Here is a 19,122-nt window from a genome sequence, read left to right as displayed (position 1 = left end):
ATTCTACTAGTTTTTTGATTATAGCATTTGGGCTAGTCTGTATACCTATTTTGAATTTAGGTGTGATTTATCTAGCAAATAGTACTGAAAGTCGGGATATTGCTCTTGATTCAACTTGCTGGGGGCTTCCAGATATTAGAACTCTTTATCATCGGCACTGATGGCCACGTGGAGCGGGGCTGAGTGACGTGATGCGCATTCTCCGCGTTTGTCTGTTGCGTAGATTGACCTTAATGAGCTGACGATATAGCCTACAGGAACCGCCTGCCATAAAGATGGAAAAACCCTTCTGTTTTCTGAAAGAAAAATGGAAAGCAATACTTTCTAAGCAATAGAAGATTGCCATTGAGCCCAGTATGGCTCAATAATCAACTGAAAACCCCTATCGGTTTAGGACAAGTTTGTTACTTTTTCAGCTTCAGAGGTGAAAAAGCACTCAATTCTATTTGACAGACATTCTATTCATAAAAAATATTTTCTAGACTCTCGTATACGAACTGGGCAGTTATCAGTGGTGGCATACTAATTTGGTGTTCCCGTTATAAGAATAGAGCATACTATGTCGCACCTCCATATAACGAATTCCTGGATATAACAAAGTTTTTATATTCCCCGCCGTTACTCCATAGAAGCACGTGTATTTGAGACCTCTACATAACGAAGTGGCAGCAGGATACCCTCTCGAAATAACGAGTTTTTCCCCGCCGACAACCTAGAGATTTCGCCCCAAATTTTGTCATTTTTGCGCGAGCAGCAACCGGAAGCACCTCCTCCGCTGCGACGGAATGCGAAGCGAGCGCACGTGTGCGTGCGTGCGAGCGTGTACGAGGCGGGCCTGCATCCCTCGACCCGGCGATCTTGCCGCCGTGGGCGTGACCTTTCCCCCTCCCTTCATTCAAACGTGATCCTGCTGCTTGTTGCAGCTGGCCTAGCCTGCCAAGGCTTGGCCAGATTTTCTCCTTTTCTCTCCTTTTCCAGTTGATGTTGCCGACGCGCTGGCAGACGCTGTGACACATCACACTCGATGAGCGTGGCCACACGCTGTCAAACACTGGCGGGTTGTGGAAGCTTCGCTGCGGAAGCGAGCGAAGTGACCTTCGTGCTATTGTCTATCGCTTCAATGCAAACTGAGCGCCGAGAACACACAGCACGCACATAGCTACGAGCCGCCGATGCACCTACACTGCCTAGACTCTGCCCAACGCAGATCGCTTTCAAGATACGGCCCGCGCGCCGCCGCGCAGTACGCAGTTGATGCCAGAGTACAGTACAACACCGCCCGCTATCCCTTCCCCCTCGCTCCCTCGCCAGTGCCTCGAGCGCAATGGAAGCAAGCGTGCTTCCTCCCTGCTTTTCTTTCTTGCGCGCGCGAGATTTAGACGCGGTCGTCGGCTCCCCTCGCACGTTTTCACTCGCCCATACAGAATACGGCGCGCGGCGACTGCGTTATCGCCCTTGGGCTTATATACGGAACATCTATGAGCCAAAACCAATTTTAGGGCCACAACGCGTCATAGACACCATCGTTATAGTTGTCGCCCCTTGCACTTTGGGCGGCCAATGCCATCGGCCAAGCCACCAAGCAAGCGACATGAAAAGTCAAAATGGCCACTCGGGCCGGCACGGGGTGGCAGTTCGCAACGTATGATGCGGGAACAGTCCCACAGTTGCGACGCAACAGCGAGGCCGAAAACGACGTAACTGGCGGAAAACGCAGCACCCGGAAACGTAATAGCGGGGTTCTACTGTAACACTATACGACGCTACGACGCCATCGTGACGCTCGCTCTTCATTTTCGATGCTTCGTGCTTGTGCGAGTGCTTGTGCGAAACGACACGTGTCCACGTATCCAGTACCTGGTGTGACATTCCAAGGATGAGTGCTTCGACGAAAATGGAAAACGTGTGCGCGTTACAATCGACGGTGCATTAGAATTGAGTCAATACGGTAGGCGTTCCTTTTCCAATTTTCGTGCCGAACCTGCATATAACGAAATCCTCTTTATAACGAAGTTTTTCGGGAATTTGTCAATTTCGTTATATCCAGGTTTAACTGTATTCAATATTTGATTTGATATTCTGCTTTTTTTCCATAATTCAATTTGAAATCTACTATTTGGTATTTGCACACTCCTATTATTAACTGGAGTTCACATTTTCTTTCAATGCGCAGGTGACCCGTCCGCTGGATGTGGCACTGCGTGTGAAGCTGTTGAGGCTACTGCTGAACTCTGGACGTGTGTTGGACGCCTACAAGCATGCACTGCAAGCTGAGGAAGAGCCCCAGTTTGGCGCCGAGGCTGTCTACTCACTTCCCTGGCAGCGCTGCCTAGCTGACGTATTTGAGGTGTGTGTGCATTTTGAAACGGGAAATACATTTTTGAGAACTGCGAAGTGGTAGTTCGCTGAAGGCTACCGCCAAGAATTCTAGGCTGTTAGGCTGTGCTTGTGCCCGATGTCTAGTTTCAAGTTATACTCTAGTAATTTAAATCTGCCAATTCGATGCCTGTCATTACATGTGAGTAGTTAAATGCGACTCACTACTTCCCCAAAATGACCAGACTCTGGGGTCTCAAAAGCTCTCGTTAAGAACGGACACAGTAGTATGAAGAATAAAATAATGGCATTTATTACTCATTATATACAAGAATGCCAGGTAGCTGAAATAGATAAAAGGAATGGAACATGCTGAGGAATCGGGGAAGTTTGACTCACCACGCAAGGATACAAGGAATGCCTTTCACATGCAGAAAGTGCATTAGCGGGAGCTTGTTTATTTACTGTTTTTATTCCAATATCAGTCATAGTGAACTTTTTGGAAAGAGAGGTGCACATTAGAATTGAGTAAACTGCACAAGACAGGCATCCAGTGCCAGGTAAGGGCGTCTTGCTGTGCCGTCGTACCTTATGCTTTCAAGGTTATGCCTCCACTGGTTCTCCGGAGCTTACTGTTTGCTCCCTCCTCTTCCTAGGCCTACCTAGAAAACCAGGCTGGCCCTGTGGACGAATCGTTCCTTGCCAAGTACCTTCTGACACTGGACCAGCTGGCCTCTCTGGCACTGACCAACCCCAGCAGCTCTGCACCTGCTACCATACCTGGACCCCTCAACGGGGAGTCGGCCAAGCAGGGGGAGCGTGCTGCTGTGGAGGATGCCATCAGTGCCATTGAGTCGTAAGTGGCTCATTGAAAAGCAAAAAAGCCAATGACTTCTGCTACTGCAGTAGAACCACGCTGATACGTTCCTTGTTCAGTGGAACCCTGATTATACGACTTTCAGGGGACCACTCAAAACTGTCGTCTAATCCGGGCGTCTTATAATCGAAAAACTAAGAATATAGGCAGTGACGCTCAGTGTTGCCCAAAAAACGGGTGCATACCTCCTGAATAAGCCCGCGGCACGAACCTGCACTGCTCCGAGGAAGGTAGATAAGTTATTAAAAAATTACCGTATTTATTGATTGTAACGTGTGTATTTTTCTTGATTTTCGTTGCTTGAACTTGACTCTTGCGTTGCATTCGAATAACGGCAAAATTGTCCATTTTAACACAAATGCTCTAAATCCCGCGATTTTTAGCGCTACGTTGGCAACCTGTAACTTTACGTCTCAATCCTATTCATAGACAAGTCGACTGAAGTCAGAACTTGTTTTCGATTGGAATCGACGCTGTTTTCGCTGTGCTTGTGACTGGTTACGATGTTGCAATAGCCTACGGCCTTTTGCGCTTCGACTCCATTCATTTATGATGTTATGGTGACGCAATGTAAGATGCAGGAAAATTGCAGCAACGTATCAAGTGGAACCTAATACATGAAGGTAAATTTGGGATTTAGGTCGGGACCGCGAAAACGAGACGTAGCAGCCGGGAAAACGTAGCAGCGAGGAACATATCAACGGGGTTCCACTGTTAGGAATTTTTCTGCTAAAAATAAATTCATTTTTTCTTGATTTTGTGTATGTTTTGATGATACGAATTTTGGGTGATACGAATATTTCATGCGACCCCGCGAGATTCGTATCAGCGAGGTTCTACTGTAATTTGGTTTTCCCTTTAGGGGGACGCCGCCAGTATATCTTGATTTTTATGTACTTAAGTTACTGATCAGTTACTACATTCTTGTGCTATGCTAGGAGAATGCCAAGCATATGCAGCACTGCATTTTCTTGCCCAAAATTTATAAGCATTAAATTTTGTGTACAACTTTCAGATATTCGATATTCAATGCGATATTCAGCTTTTTTTCTTGATTCAATTCTAATTTGATTTGAAATCTACAGTTTGGTATTTGCACACCCCTAGTTTTAACAATACTCGGATATAACAATGAGCAGCCCTGTACTGTGAACTTTCATGCAAGTTCTATGGTTAAAAAAGTGCTTACTACAATGTTCCCATGCGGCGTTTTTGGTTATAACAATTAAACCTGGCTACTGGCTGTCTGCGCTGAAAGAAAAAGGAACACTAAATCCTGGAAAAAAAAAAAAAGTGTGAGCTGCTGTCCCAGCCTGCATGCCCTTCACTGCACCCACCTCTATGTCAATCAATTGATCAATCAATCAGTCAATCAGCTTTATTAGTTAAACATAGAAAATGTGTACTTAATAATAGAACTGGTAGCCATGAGGCTAGTTTCCGGTTCAAAGCAAACTGCATCTACAGGTAGGTTACAGAGACAAACTTAAAGAAAGAGAAACATGACATACATAGAAAGGGAATAATTCAATATACAATTGCAATTGGTCATGGAACATTTGAAGTGACAAAAATACCACTGCCTGCAAGCATACTGGTAGGTCACTCGAGAATATTTTGAGGATTTAGGTAAAACAGCTTAAATGATAAGTTTCTTGCAGTTTTATTGTAAAAGGCATTTCATTCCAAACCTTTGCACCTTGAAATTGAACACGACTCCGTATACATTTATGGCATATTGGTAAATTTTGGTTAGCATTTGATGCTTGTGTCATATTGCGTAGTGGTACCCTGAACACTCTAGAAGGACGTGGATTATTGTTACGTATAATGTTATCTACTAAAAGCAGTGTCTCGTATTTGCACAGAACAGTGAAGGGCTGTATAATAATTCCTGATAAATTTCGTTAGCATGATGAGAGACTGGTGTAAATGTTATTATGCGCAGTGCTCGTTCTTGTAGCCGATGTAGTGTTAAGTACGAAGTACTGTAAATGTTAGACCCCATGACTCTGCACATTAGGAAATGTGGCTGTTCTTTCCAGTTCAGGTGTTAATCGAAAATGACTCCTTGATATTTAAATGCATATGCTCTTTCGATCGGGCGATCACATAACAGCAAGCTAGGAAAAATGTTTTCTCCATATTTTCTGGTAGTGGGAGGTTTTTTTCAACATCTAACATTTGATTATTTTGTAAGAGCAAACTAGAGACATCAAGTAACGCAGAAGTTATAATATTTTGTAATTGTGGAAGCGGGAATTGCCAACAAATACGAGAGCTGTGTCATCTGCATACATTAGTACATCAGATGTTTGCATATTTTTGGGGAGGTCGTTCAGGTAAATTTGAAGCATAACATGTCCCAGTACTGACCTTTGTGGATAGGTTACACTTATATATGAGGAGCGCAAGCTTTCAAAGGACACATTCTCCTTCCTTGATGAGATAGCTAGTAAAGAATTGAGTGTTGCCAACTATGCCATACGATTCAAGTTTCTTCAATAATAGGCAGTGGCTAACGTAAGCGATGGGTTTTAGTAAGAAAGCAACTACTATTATAAATTTACTGTTATGAAGAGTAAATGTTGTGTACGCCGTGCGGTTTGGCCGCATGCCAGCCCCTTCCACCTCTGTGCTTTCTCCCTTCCATTCCTCCGAAATAAGAGTCTTCGTTATTGAAAAAGATCTTTGTGACACCGTCGACCTGTGTTTTAGATGGATGTAAGCAGAGGTATGGGAGAAAGACATTTTTACCCAATATTTTGTTGTAAGTGCATTTTACAGCACGAGGCCGCGGGATGAAATCCTGGCCACGGCGGCCGCATTTCGATGGGGGAAGAAATGTGAAAACACCCGTGTACTTTGATTTAGGTGTACGTTAAAGAACCCCAGGTGGTCCAAATTTCTGGAGCCCCACTCTACGGCATGCCTCATAACCAGATCGTGGTTTTGCCACATAAAACCCCCTAATTTAATTTTTTAATATTTTAGTTGTGGTACTAACTCATATCATACAAAACCTGTCTGAAATTTGAAATTTAACATAAGCTTGTGTGGTTTGTGAAATATTTGGAGGTTATTGTGCATCATTAGACAATGAGCCATCTTTACAGAATTCGTCCATTGAACAGTTTGTCTGTCTTTGACCAAAAATTAGCAAGCCATAGTACCAGCAAAAAAAAAAAAAAAAAAAAAAAAAAAAAAAAAAAAAACAGAGCGAGAGAGAAAACACAGAATTTCCTTACAAGCATTGTGTTGTCACGGTACTGTGTGCACCACACTGTTGGGTCCTGAAGCCTGAAGTGTAAGAGACTGCACTATTTTTGTGCTTGGGATGTTCAATGTTATTGTACGAGGCCTAGTACGAGGCTTGTGGTAGTATGCAAGGCAGTAAGGAAAGTATAGTATCTTTGTCAACACCATGGCCACACAATACACAATCATGCGGTTCTTTAGTGCATAATAGTCAGACCATGGCCACACAATGCATAATCATGCGATTCTTTAGTGCATAATAGTCAGAGAGGTGTGCTTAACTTTGACAATAAAATATAGCATTTCTTAAGTTCCGTTTTTTTTTTTTTTTTTAAGCTTTGTTAGCTTCTTCCAGTAGTATACATGTTCACGAAGTATATGTGAAATAAAGGGCATTTTATGAATTTGACTTATGCCCAGGCTGGATGGCTTGCTGGATAAGGCCCATAAGAAGAAATGGACACGTGGTGGGGCCTGGGACTTTGTGCTACATCATGTCACCGGCCAGCTGTACTTGCACATGGCCACATTGCTCCTCAAGAGGGCCTGGAAGGTGTGTGGCTTGGTTGTCATCTTGCAAACACTGTGCACTATTTGATAACTCATTTATAAAGATACCACAAAAGACTCTACGTCAAATTGGGATATGCAGAACTCCAGGAGTCCTCAAGATAGTTCAGAGGGATCGTTCTGGTGTGTCATGACCCTTTTTGCTCACTTTACTAGTTTGTTGAAGTGATACCCTACGATCAACGATAGCTAGAGCTATAATTTTTTTTTTATGGAAAGCCTAATTAGTATACCACTCTGCTCAATTTTTAGCTCATATATTTTATATTTTTGGTCGTAGTGCAAAAACTGAACTTTAGTCATCTGTAGAATGACTAATTCTGATTTGATTTGAAAACTGCTTCTAGCACTGCATTTATTGCAGTTTCTTGTATCTGCCTATCCAATATTAACTTCCTGCTGAGCAGCTTTTCCTTATTGTCTCCAGAAAAAATAGTGGTAGATTTATCTATCTTCTGAACTAATTGTACAAGAAAAAGTATTGCATATTGTCACATTGTAGTTGCGGTGAAAAACATAGTAGCAAAAACTGTGAATTAGGATACTAACTCGTTATTGTGTGAACCTGTGCCCAGAAAACGGGTTACACTCAAAGCACGACGATAGCGGCGAGCACAGTTGGTAATTGTCGGAAATCTTATCAGTGGGTGAAGCGCATTGGCTTTTATGCTAGTTGTCGCAGTTTGTGTCGCACATGCAGTCAGATTGCACGAAGTTCAGTGACGACAACAAATAACACCATTGATAACATTCGAGAAACGTCCGATACATGCAGGCATCTTCTGCTCTGAGTAATGGTTAACATTTGTTCGCCGGTAAAAAGAAGTCACCCGAGAAAGATAAACAAATGCACGGGTCAATAATTATCAGCATGAGAAACTAAACAAGTCTGTGGATTTTCATCATGTTTGGCCATAAAATACAGAAAATATTTCTTGCTTTGCAGGAGAGTTACAGCTGGCAAGAAGCTCGCAGCTGGGCTGCGGCCCTGTTGCTGAGTGCCCACTCGTTGCGTCCTCCAAGTGGCCTGTCCCAGGAGACTTGGTTTCTGGCGCTCGACTCCGCCAGGCAGAGGCTTTACCGTCACGTCTTCCTTCGAGCTCACCACCGGCTCTCGGTTTCTGGTGAGTGCCAGTTTCATTAGGAAACTATGGTTGCTTCACCATGTGTTGCAGGCAGAGATGCTGATTAAGCAAAACCTCTTGTCCCTGGACCAGCAGAGTTTCCTCAAGATCACGTTAATTGCTGCTGGCACTTGTGTATCTACTCAATTCTAACTTGTGTTTCTCTGGGAAATATTTACTCAAAATGATGCACTCATTAGAATTAAGTGAGAAACTGGTTCTGCAGCGTCAAGACCCTGTCATAATTGGCACTGCTTGTACTCGTGGAGATGTGGGGTCTCACACATGCTCTTGGGACAAAGGAACGACAATACAGTAGTGCAGACAATCAAAAGGGCATTTATTGCACCTTTCATACACTAATACATACTAGCCGAATTACTACCAATAGAACATTCACACGGGCGCGCGACAAATCAAGGAAGTCCGACTCACCGCGACCTGATAGCGAGCGAATACGTTCGCCCCATGCTATGACACCATCGCCTAGTCGTTCACGTGTACAGTCACGCGACGGTAGCGCGCTCGAACGATCCGTGTTCGTCCATACCGTTGTCCTGCTCTTAGCCTCGCGCGACGGTCGCGCGAAGCGGGCCGGCGCACGCGCGAAGTGGGCCGGCGCACGCGCGAAGTGTTCGTGCGTGTTGGTCGCCGATCCCCAGCCAAAGAGAGAGCGCCTCCGACCTTTTTCTCCCAAGTGACCCCACCTTTCGGTGGCGTTAGCATCGCGACACTAGCGCCATCTCTCGCAACGCGCCGCAACCGCCGCCGGGCTTACTCACGCAGAGAAGCCGGACTACAGGAGACATGCGGGGAAAACAACATCGGGGGACGCGTGAGAGTCGCGCATCTCTACACATGAAGGCCAATAAATTTTGCGCGTGTCATGCATGAAGCAGCCTTAGTGCTATGGTATGTTTTTACTGTTCACTGCAGCTGTTGAAATGCTGATTTGTTTTGTGCCAAATATATATATATATATATATATATATATATATATATATATATGTATACTTTTATACTAGTAGTCGTAAGTTGCGTCGCACATACAGATTGCACAAAGTTCAGTGACGACAACAAATATATATATAAGATATATAGTGCCCTGTGGAATGTGTCGTAATGTCACATTTGAGTGTAAATAATTTCTTGGTTTAAGCTTAACCATACCGTAGAATCTCGGTGATACGATCATGCCCTATATGAATTTCAAGATGATACGAATTTTCCGAACTTCCCGTACCATAGTCATTAGCTTACATTGTGCTAAATTTTGAATGCTTCGAACTGCTTTTTGCACCACAGTGGATGATAAGAACAATCGAGCCACCGCGTGATATACGTTGAGCCGGTGAGCAGGCACTGTTGGGCCGGTAGTGCGAGTCACTGGCTGTTGTCAGGTTGGCAGAGCTGCTGTACCGATGCACTCTTCGCATTCCTGTTGCCAGGGTGACCTTCGTCACTCCGCCTTGATTCGACCAACGTGTGTGCACTCCTCCCCTTAAAAATAAAAGGCTTTTGCTTTGTGCAGTCTCGTGCAGCTTGTCGGCAATTTTCAGACACATTTCAACTTTATCAGGAGCAGGCAATCATACGCGACCCAGTCTTGCCGCGTCAAGATTGGCGGCATTCGCGTGCATGGGTATCCTCATCTCTGTACTCCAGGCATTCCGTCGTCTGGGGTGCCCGATGACAATTTTAAACATTTCTACCTTTGCACCCATCAAATCACCCGATACGACGTATCTTACGTAAACAGATTCCCTTATTTTGCGCAAATCATGTCATCACCATCAGGCAGCAGCTAGGACATAGCAATGAAATAAATTCGAAACAACCAGGCAGATCTTGAAGTGTCAGTCTCGGAACATGCGAAGTGCGCAGCTCGTTGCTGCCAAAATATGCGTGAAATAAGTGTGCCAGTGATTCAAATTCGCGTCAGCCAATATAATTGCTCCCTGCATGCCACGTGACTGTGATAAGGAATCACAAGACTAGCTTTCCTTTGTGCTTTTTTTTGTTAATTTTATTTCTGCATGGAGAAATGCAGTGCTGCGGCTATCTGAATTGCTCATCTCTCGTGTTTATTTATTTATTTAAAGCGACCTTACAGGCCCTTAGAGGCATTGTGTAAGGGGGAGAGTGCAAAGATGACTTATATAATACTAATTAGAATACACATGTGAATACATATACAAAGAAATACAGTGAAATCACGATGATACGAATCTCACGGGGTCACGAAAAATATTCGTATTAGCCAACATTCGTGTCATCGAAACACAATAAAAACTAGCTAAATTAAAGAGTCGGAGGTTAACTCACTCGGGCATGTGCACATAAAAAGCATTTCCAGTATAGATTGCTTATCGCCTTCTCCGACTCCCGTTTACCCTCCCATAGAACTCCATGTATACGCATACCGCTTACAGTGCAGCCGCGTGAGATAAAATACCGGTTATAATGCGGCTTCCGCTGGAAAATCTCGCCGACAAGGGCGGTAGCGAGCACGCTTCTCAACGAGGTGCGCCCACCGACGGGAGAGGAGGTGAACAAAGGCGATGCGGAGGAGGAGCATGAGACGTGGAGCATGAGTCCAAGGGTGATAAAATCGTCACCGTGCACCGTACGTGCGAGTGAAAGCGCGCCTTTCGCGCGGGGTATGCACACCTTCACGTACGGAGAACGAATGGACAGCGGAGCGCAAACGAGACTTCCGTCACGGCCAGGCGCACCAGTTGAGCCTGGCCCTGCTTCCGTGCGCGAAAAGCCGGGGGGTATGGGAGGGGGCTTCTACTCTGCCAGCTGTCGGGGTTGTCGCGCGCACCGTATCTTGAAAGCGATCTCCACACGGCTCTGACCTTTGTATGCGCTGTGCTTACGCTGCTCAGTTTCCGTTGAAGCGATAGACCGCACGAACCTTCGCTCGCTGCGGCGGCCGGGCGCAAAAGCAAGAAAGGCGCCACCGCATCAAACTCTTTGAGCCCAGTCACGGCCTCCGCGCTGTCCGGCGCCGCATCCGCGCCTCCGCACCAAAAGAGAAAGGGAGAAAGCGCGTGACTGCGCGCTGTTCTTTTTCGTGGCCGTCGGTGGGGCGGCGTTTATTCGTATCAACCGACGCGGGTCGCAAATCTATACGTAACAACCGTTCTCTAGCACGTTGCAAAGTAATGGGGCTCAGCCGGGACCACAGAAAAATTTGTATCATCCGGAAATTCGTATTAGCCGTGATCGTATCATCGAGATTCCACTGTATAGGTTAAGAATTATGTAAATATTCAGTAATATAGTGTTACAGTATGTACAAGGAACAAACCAAACGCTTCTGAACGCGATAGCGCATAGAAGAACAAAATTTCACAGTAAAACATAATAGAATTACAGAGCTTGCAAGACATAATTAGGCTATAACAAAACAATATTTAATGCGTAGTTGCACATCAGTAACGGGAAAGGCAAAGACAAAAATAATAGGTTAGGTTATGTAGAGTGTGAAAAATGCGTTATAAGAAGAAGCCGGAAGTTTTCTTGGTCCCTCTTATAAACTATGATGTTAGGAAGTTCGTTCCAAAGACGAATGGCTCTTGGAAGAGCGGAGTAGTTAAATGAATTAGTTTTTCCGTAGATGCGCATGAAATTGCACCGATTGTACAACCACTGTGACCTGTAATGAGGAGTTCCAAAAGGCAGAACTGATGGCGACTGTGTTGTGGACGTACCGTATTTTCGCGCGTATAACCCGCCCTTGCATATAACCCGCACCCCTAACTTCGAACTCCACGAAAAAGAAAAAAATAACCTTGTGTATAACCCGCACACGTATCCGAAAAAATGAGGACTAGGAAGTTACAACTATGCGCAGCCATCATTTCGTTTTCAAAACAACAAACGACCGCCGCAACGTTTTCAGCGCTGTCGTCAGATTCACTGTTGCCATCCGAGGCTTCATCGCCGCTCTCAAAGATGTAATCATCTTTGGAACCTTCTCGCAGCAGCTCTGTTGCCGATTTCTTCAGCAGCGGCTACGATCTTCAGTTTCTCTTTCATTGTGAAAGACTTCTGCCGAGGCACACTCGTGATGCCTAAACAAGGCTGGCTAACTGTGCAAACTGGGCTTACAAGAAACGGCACCTGACTCGAAAAGCGTGCGAAAAGCATCTAACCTGACTATGGATGTGGATCTGGCTATAACCTGTGTTTTGGCTTAACACACGTCGATGTCGATAGGGACGTGGACAACGCGGACTGCACGGCAGGCGGCGGGTTGCCGTGAAACCGACCCCCACCCCCTCCCTTCGCAAATCATCGCAGATAACCCGCACCCCCACTTTTTAAGCAATTTTTTCAATTTTTGGTGCGGGTTATATGCGAGAAAATACGGTATTTATGAAATAAGGATAGCAGGGCTATATCGCGACGATCATGCAAGGGCTGTAGTAAGAGGGCGAGTTTAGTTTGTGTTATGCTTTTCTTATAGTCATAACAACGCGAGATAAAACGCACGGCCCTTTTCTGAATAGATTCGAGTTTTTCGATGAAATATTTTTGATGGGTAGACCAGACGGATGCAGCTGAGGTCGAACAAATGTTAGGTAAGCTAGTTTACGAATATTTTTAGTAGAATTTTGTAACATGCGGCGTATGTACCCTAATCTCGAAGAATTGGCGCATATGTATGCAATGTGCGTTGACCATGAAATAGTCGAAGTTAGGTTAATACCAAGATATTTATATTGAGCATCGTGCAAAGTAGTGATCTTATCTATGTGATACAAAAATGTAGTTAGTATGCTTGCGGCTAAAAGAAAAAGTTTTACATTTAGAAACATTAAGCTTCATTAGCCAAGTCTTACACCAAAGAGAAATAAGTTCAAGATCTTTTTGGAGGGTTGCATGATCGTCACTTTTAATAGAAAGATAAAGAATGCAGTCATCCGCAAAAATGTGCATGTGGGAGGAAATGTTATTCGATAAGTCAATAATGTATATTAGAAATAGTAATGTTCCAAGAACACTGCCTTGTGGTACACCTGAAGTAACGCGTGAAAGAGGAGAGAAAAATTAACTGCTGTGAATTGCTGACGATTAGATAGGAAACTGCGAATCCATGTTACTGTAAGAGAATCTAATTTAAGAGCAGATAATTTCAAAATCAAACGGCAATGTGCTACAAGGTCAAATGCTTTCGAAAAATCTAGAAAAGCACAATCAGTTTGTACATCATCTTCCACGTCAGTATGTACATCAGTTATTTCGAATAATTGCGTCTCACGTGATAAATTTCTCCGAAATTCGTGTTGATTAGTAAAGAAAAGTTTATTGGCTTCCAGGTGGCTGTAGACATTTGAAGCAATTACATGTTCTAGCATTTTGCAGCATCTAGATGTTAATGATATTGGGCGGTAGTTTACAGCTGCATATTTATTACCTGACTTAAATATGGGTATCACTTTTGCTATCTTCCAGTTCGAGGGCAGCAGGCCAGTCTCTAATGATTGTGTGAAGATGTGAGAAATAATTTTACTAGGCACTGTTATGGTGTTGTGTAGAATTTTAGAATTAATGTTGTCGACGCCACATGACGTGGTTAGCTTGAGGTTATTTATCAGGCATGCGACACATTCAACTGTTATTTCTGTGGGTGACATATATCGATAGTTTAATTCCGGTCTGGCAGATCAGACTGATCTTCTGTGGTGAAAATAGAAGAAAAATCAGTATTGAAAGTAGAGGCGCAGTGAATATCTAGAAGGGGAGTGTTGTTATTGTTGTGTAAAGAAATGTTATTGTGGTCCTGATCTGGGCTTATAACGTGCGAGAACTTCCTGGGATTAGATTTTAGAAGAGAAGGTAAGTCACGACTGAAGTATTTATCCTTAGCTGAAGACAGGGCAGAACAGTAAGTTTTTAAGCTTTCCTTGTATTTGTCCCAAGCTGCTTGCATGCGCAAGCGCGTAGCACTATCGTAGTGGCGCTTCCTGTTTCGCAGTAAACGTAGGGATCTGGTGAACCATGGGTTAGATTTATCATTGGTTATTTTAATGAGAGGAACATACTGGTTAACTATAGCAGACATCCTATTCCTGAAAAGTATCCAGTTCTCTTCCGCCGACCGATTATTAAATGAAGGTAATGGCACGTGGGGAAAGAATACATCTAATTTGGAATTCATAACATTGTAATTGGCTTTATTATAATTGCATTTTTTTTTAGTAGCAAAACCGTTAAGATACGAGGGTACGTTAAGAGTTACTTGCTGTAAGGAATGATCAGTAAAACCATTAATGGACACAATTTGGTCAACTGTCTCAGGGGCAGTTGTGAGGATTAAATCTAAGGTATTCTTACCCCGTGTAGGCTGCGTAGCAACCTGAAACAGGTTAAAATCTAAGGTTAAATTGATAAATTCTTTTGAGGTATTACACGATGAAGATAAGTTAACGCAGTCGATCAGAGGAAAGTTGAAGTGTTTACAGCGATACCAAGATGTCGGCGCTGTGTCAACGGAAAGCTGCGCTCGCGTGATCAGCGGTGTGAAAGCACCTCCCGAACATCGATTTTCTTCCCAATTTTGAGGACAGACAGCACCAAAGTAAAATTTTCTTTAAGGGGAGATATGGGCCTTTGACTGAAGATTCTTAAAATCTTCATTCTTTCAGCTATAGCACTGGAAACTCGTATGTATATGTAATTCTTTGTGCTTATTTCAAATATGAGGTCCATTTTTCTTTATCTCCTTTGGTTCCAATTTTATGCTAGTGTCCTTTAAATATTTTCTGCACAGATTTGCAAAATATCTTGTGCTTATATTTCTCAAAATAGGGTATCAGTGGCTTTTGTATGATTCAAGGAATGCCACAAGACCAACCTTATTGCTCTGCCTTACCTAGAACATGAGTTGCGAGGCTTTGAAGTTGGAACTTGAAGGAGTGTTTTTCTGGTGCTTAACTTTGAAGTCTCGCAACTCGTGTTCTAGGTAAGGCAGAGCAATAAGGTTGGTCTTGCGGCACTCCTTTAATCATACAGAAGCCATTGATACCCTATTTTGAGAAATCTAAGCACAAGATATTTTGCAAACCTACGCAAGAAATTATTTCAACGAAGCTCATATAAAATTAAAACCAGATGAGATAACCAAAAATGGACTACATATTCAACACAAGCACATATCATTGCATATATGTACAACTTTTCAGCGCCATATCTTGAAGAGTAAAATTTTTTTTCCTAAAACCCACTCGTCCAGATATGTTGACATGAGATACAGGAAGGTCCTAAGATTGTGAAAAAAATATATATATTTGAAATTTGAGCAAGTCGGCCATTTCATTGCAGTGTCCCCCTGTAATTTCCCGGTTGTTTTACATTTTTGGGCGATATATTTATTCTTTGACGTATAGTGCTGAAAACTTGTACATATGTGTAATGTTATGTGCTTATTACGAATATAAGGTCAATTTTCGTTTATCTCTTTTGGTTCAAATTTCATGGAAGTTTCCTTTAATTATCTCCCGGAAAGATTTGCCAATTAGGTTATTTTTAGATATCACTAAATATGGTATCAGTGGCTTCTGTATGATTCAAGGAGTGCAACAAAACCAACCTTATTGGTCTGCCGCACATAGAACACTAGTTACGAGGTATTGAATTAGTCACCAGAAAAACTTTTTCGCGTTTCAAGCTTTGAAGTCTCGCAGCTCTTGCTCTAGGTAAGGCAGAGCAATAAGATTAATTTTGTTGCACTCCTTGAATCGTACAGAAACCATTAATACCCTGTTTAGTGATATCTAAGGAACACATAATTGGCAAATCTTTCCGGAAGATAATTGAAGGAAACTTGCATAAAATTTGAAACCAAAGGACATATACAAAAACGGACCTTATATCGGAAATAAGCACATAACATTACATATATGTACAAGTTTTCAGCACTATACGTCAAAGAATAAAGATTCTACAACATTTTTAGTCCAAGACCCAGGTCCCCCCTTAGGAGATTCATATCATCGAGATTCTACTGTATTTTAAACTTCAAAAGCATTTATCTCTTTCAAAGTTGCAAAACAGATTATCTGGCTATTTTCTTTGTGTTAGTCCACAAGTGGCCTAACTTGCCATGGTCATTGTTGTGCCATGAAGTAGGAAGTGATGTAACATTTTGGGGTATTGCTTACAGCTGAACAGTACCGTTTCTTTGACCCAATGTTTGCTTGTGCCTATACGTTGCATGTGTGCTAGCATAGTCAGATTTGTTGTGTTTGTATGTGTGACAGCCATATCAAATTACATGAAGATGTGCACCCAAAAGTAAGTGCAATGCCCTGCAGTATTTGTTCATAGTTTTTATTAAGGTTCAGACTTGCTAAGCCTTGGTCAGTAAAATTGCCAATACTCCTGGTTGAGTGCATTTGTCAGCTTTGTGGTCAGCTTCCTGATCAATGTTGCATGGCATACATTAAAATTGTTTGCCTGCTGCCACAGTTGGCCACCTATCTCTGCATTGCATGCCATTGCATGATCTATCACATTTGATCGACGTTTATGGTGGGCTGCTATTTATGCATAATTTTCTTAAAGCAGCTGATGCGACATAAGTGTTCACGTCAGCTGTGAACTGTCAAGGCTGACTTTAGATGTCGCCTGTTATTTTACACAACAAACGGATACGCTTTTCTGTGATTGTTCGAAATTTGATTTCTTAATTTTAACAAGGAAGAAGTACTCTAACATAATGAGGCAATTTTATTGTGGTGACTTCATTGAGGAGCAGATCTTCTGCTGGTACTGACAGCAAATGTCAGTGCAGTAAATTCTATTAAACATTCAATGCTTTTATATCCAGCCATAGTGCTGGGTTTGAAAGTTTGTTTACTGCAGCCTATGACATATCAGCTGTTGTTTTCACTGTTACCTATGTTGAGTAAGAAAAAGCGATACTGACAATGCCGCTAGCTGTTTTTTAGGTAGCTGCTTTTTTCTTTTTTCTTTTTTTGTATTTGAGACAATAATAAAAAAAAAGTTAGCTTTTTAGATTAGAGGTCTGAAAACATTTTCTGAAAACAACTTTCTTCCTTGTGCACAGGTCACATAGTGCATGTTCTCTGTGAAGTTGAAAGCAAGTCTCGTTGGCTGTCTGATCTCAAGCAAGAAGCATGCACACCTGAGGTTGGTCATTCTTTGTTGATGCTTATTTGTGGACGGTGTCTTTTATTAAAATTCATTGTTTTACTGCTTGTTCACTTCATCATAATGAGTATCAAAAGCTGGAGCAGTGCAGTAAAGTTACTTAATTCAGATGTTGTGGGACCGGAAAAATACGTGTCTATACAGTAGACTTCCGTTAATTCTACTCTGGTTAATTCGATCCAACCAAAGGTCCTGGTTGGTGCCCATACATTTCATTGGTCCTAAACTTCTGTTATATTCTCAAAATTGGCCTTCGCCGGTTAATTTAAACTTGACTATACAGCTTTGCCACTACACAACCGTGTTGTACGATGAAGCATACCAAAAATAGAATGGGCCCGCTCTCACGAAACATGATACGAGTTTCTTAATTATACAAGCACATGCGCGCTGTCTCTGGTCACAGTACAAGCACCTAGATGACTAATAAGCATACTGGCAGCCATTCAGAGCTGTTTCCGACATTGTGTGGCAATTTGATCTTTTTTTTGCCTGCCATGTGTGTCTTGTATATGGTACCGTTCCCAGAGCCCAGTACGCATTCCTTAATTATGCGCCGTGCAGAACCGTGGAGAAAGACCATTTGTGTTTTCAAACACTAGCAAAAAGGAAGGCGTTACGATGAAAAAATCCTGAAAGTCAAGGAGACGTTTAAAGTGAACAAAAGAGTGAAACTTCATTTAAAACTCTGAAGGCCTATCAGTAAACTTATCAGGCGTCTCGGTGCTCATACTGTACTGAATGCAGCGCATGTGCGTATGTAAATTAAGGAACACGTGCTGTCTTGTATCAGTGCCACCTTTTGTCACTTGGTATTCTTCACCGCGCAACATGGCTGTATTGCGGCGAAGCTAACTTTAAAGGTAAATACTGTCATGTGAATAAAATACCGAATAGTACATTTTGAATCGAAGATCATATCGAATCAAGAAGAAAGCCCGTATATTGAATTGATGATCTGAAAATTTATCACAAAGCGTAATGCTTACAAATTTCGTGCAAGAAAAGACTGCTTCACATGCTCGGGAGTCTCCTAGCATTGCATAACAAGAATATAACAAGCTATCCGTAACTTTGGTGCACAGAAATAAAGATATACAGTACGGTCTACTCTTATTAAAAGAAACTTTAAATTAGTATGCCAGCACTGATTACAGATCAGTTCTAGTACAAGGTCTGCAAAATAACTATATTTATGGTAATAGATTGTCTGTTAAATAGAATCAAATGCTTTTTTCCCTTTAAAGCTAAAGAATTAGTGAAGTTATGTTTTCCTGAATACCAGTGAGCTTCTCAGTTTAAGTGGTCCTTTGTTTTATGGCACTCATTTTGTGCGTAGAAAGTTTTGCTTATCACGTTTCCTCAAAAGTAGCAAATAGCTTCCCATCTGTGTGGCAGGTTGGTTATCGTAAGGCCAATCTGCACGACAGATGAAATTGCAGACTGCACATCATGGTGACTCGATCATCATTCCGCGCTTAACCATCGTTGGCGCTGTGCTGGTCGACTGCGTGAGGTTTATGCCGGCATTGAAGGTGCCTTCTCATTGTCAGGTTTGCCGTGATTTGACACCAACAATTGTGGCATCGGGAGGATGACGGCACATTCACACAACAGTTCCGCAAATGAATGCAGCTGGTCGGGAAGTGCACTATAAGTCATATGGCACTTTCATGCCTGCCGTGTAAATCAAAGCTAGTCTTGTGACGGGCTGCTCAAAGCTACAAAAAAAGACTGATGTGCGTTTATGAACGGTCTTGAAAACAACTGCCATACGATTTGTCGTAAATA

At 42.7% G+C, this 19,122-nt stretch overlaps 1 protein-coding gene across 2 annotated transcripts in view; it reads left to right on the top strand.

Moving 5' to 3' along the window:
• LOC119440619 (E3 SUMO-protein ligase RanBP2) overlaps positions 1–19,122 on the top strand; it is a 125,110-nt gene that overhangs the window by 14,069 nt on the left and 91,919 nt on the right. For both annotated transcript variants that reach the window (XM_037705514.2, XM_049662031.1), the window contains exons 8-12: positions 2,174–2,347; positions 2,973–3,172; positions 6,872–7,004; positions 7,968–8,145; positions 17,228–17,310. In XM_037705514.2, the coding sequence (XP_037561442.2) occupies positions 2,174–2,347; positions 2,973–3,172; positions 6,872–7,004; positions 7,968–8,145; positions 17,228–17,310 (768 nt within the window). The remainder of the gene's footprint in view (positions 1–2,173; positions 2,348–2,972; positions 3,173–6,871; positions 7,005–7,967; positions 8,146–17,227; positions 17,311–19,122) is intronic.

The sequence above is a fragment of the Dermacentor silvarum genome, chromosome 2, assembly GCF_013339745.2.
Source record: "Dermacentor silvarum isolate Dsil-2018 chromosome 2, BIME_Dsil_1.4, whole genome shotgun sequence".
In the NCBI taxonomy this organism is placed as follows: Eukaryota; Metazoa; Arthropoda; class Arachnida; order Ixodida; family Ixodidae; genus Dermacentor; species Dermacentor silvarum.
The sequence above is the reverse complement of the archived record's forward strand: the minus strand, read 5'-3'. Positions and strand labels throughout refer to the sequence as shown.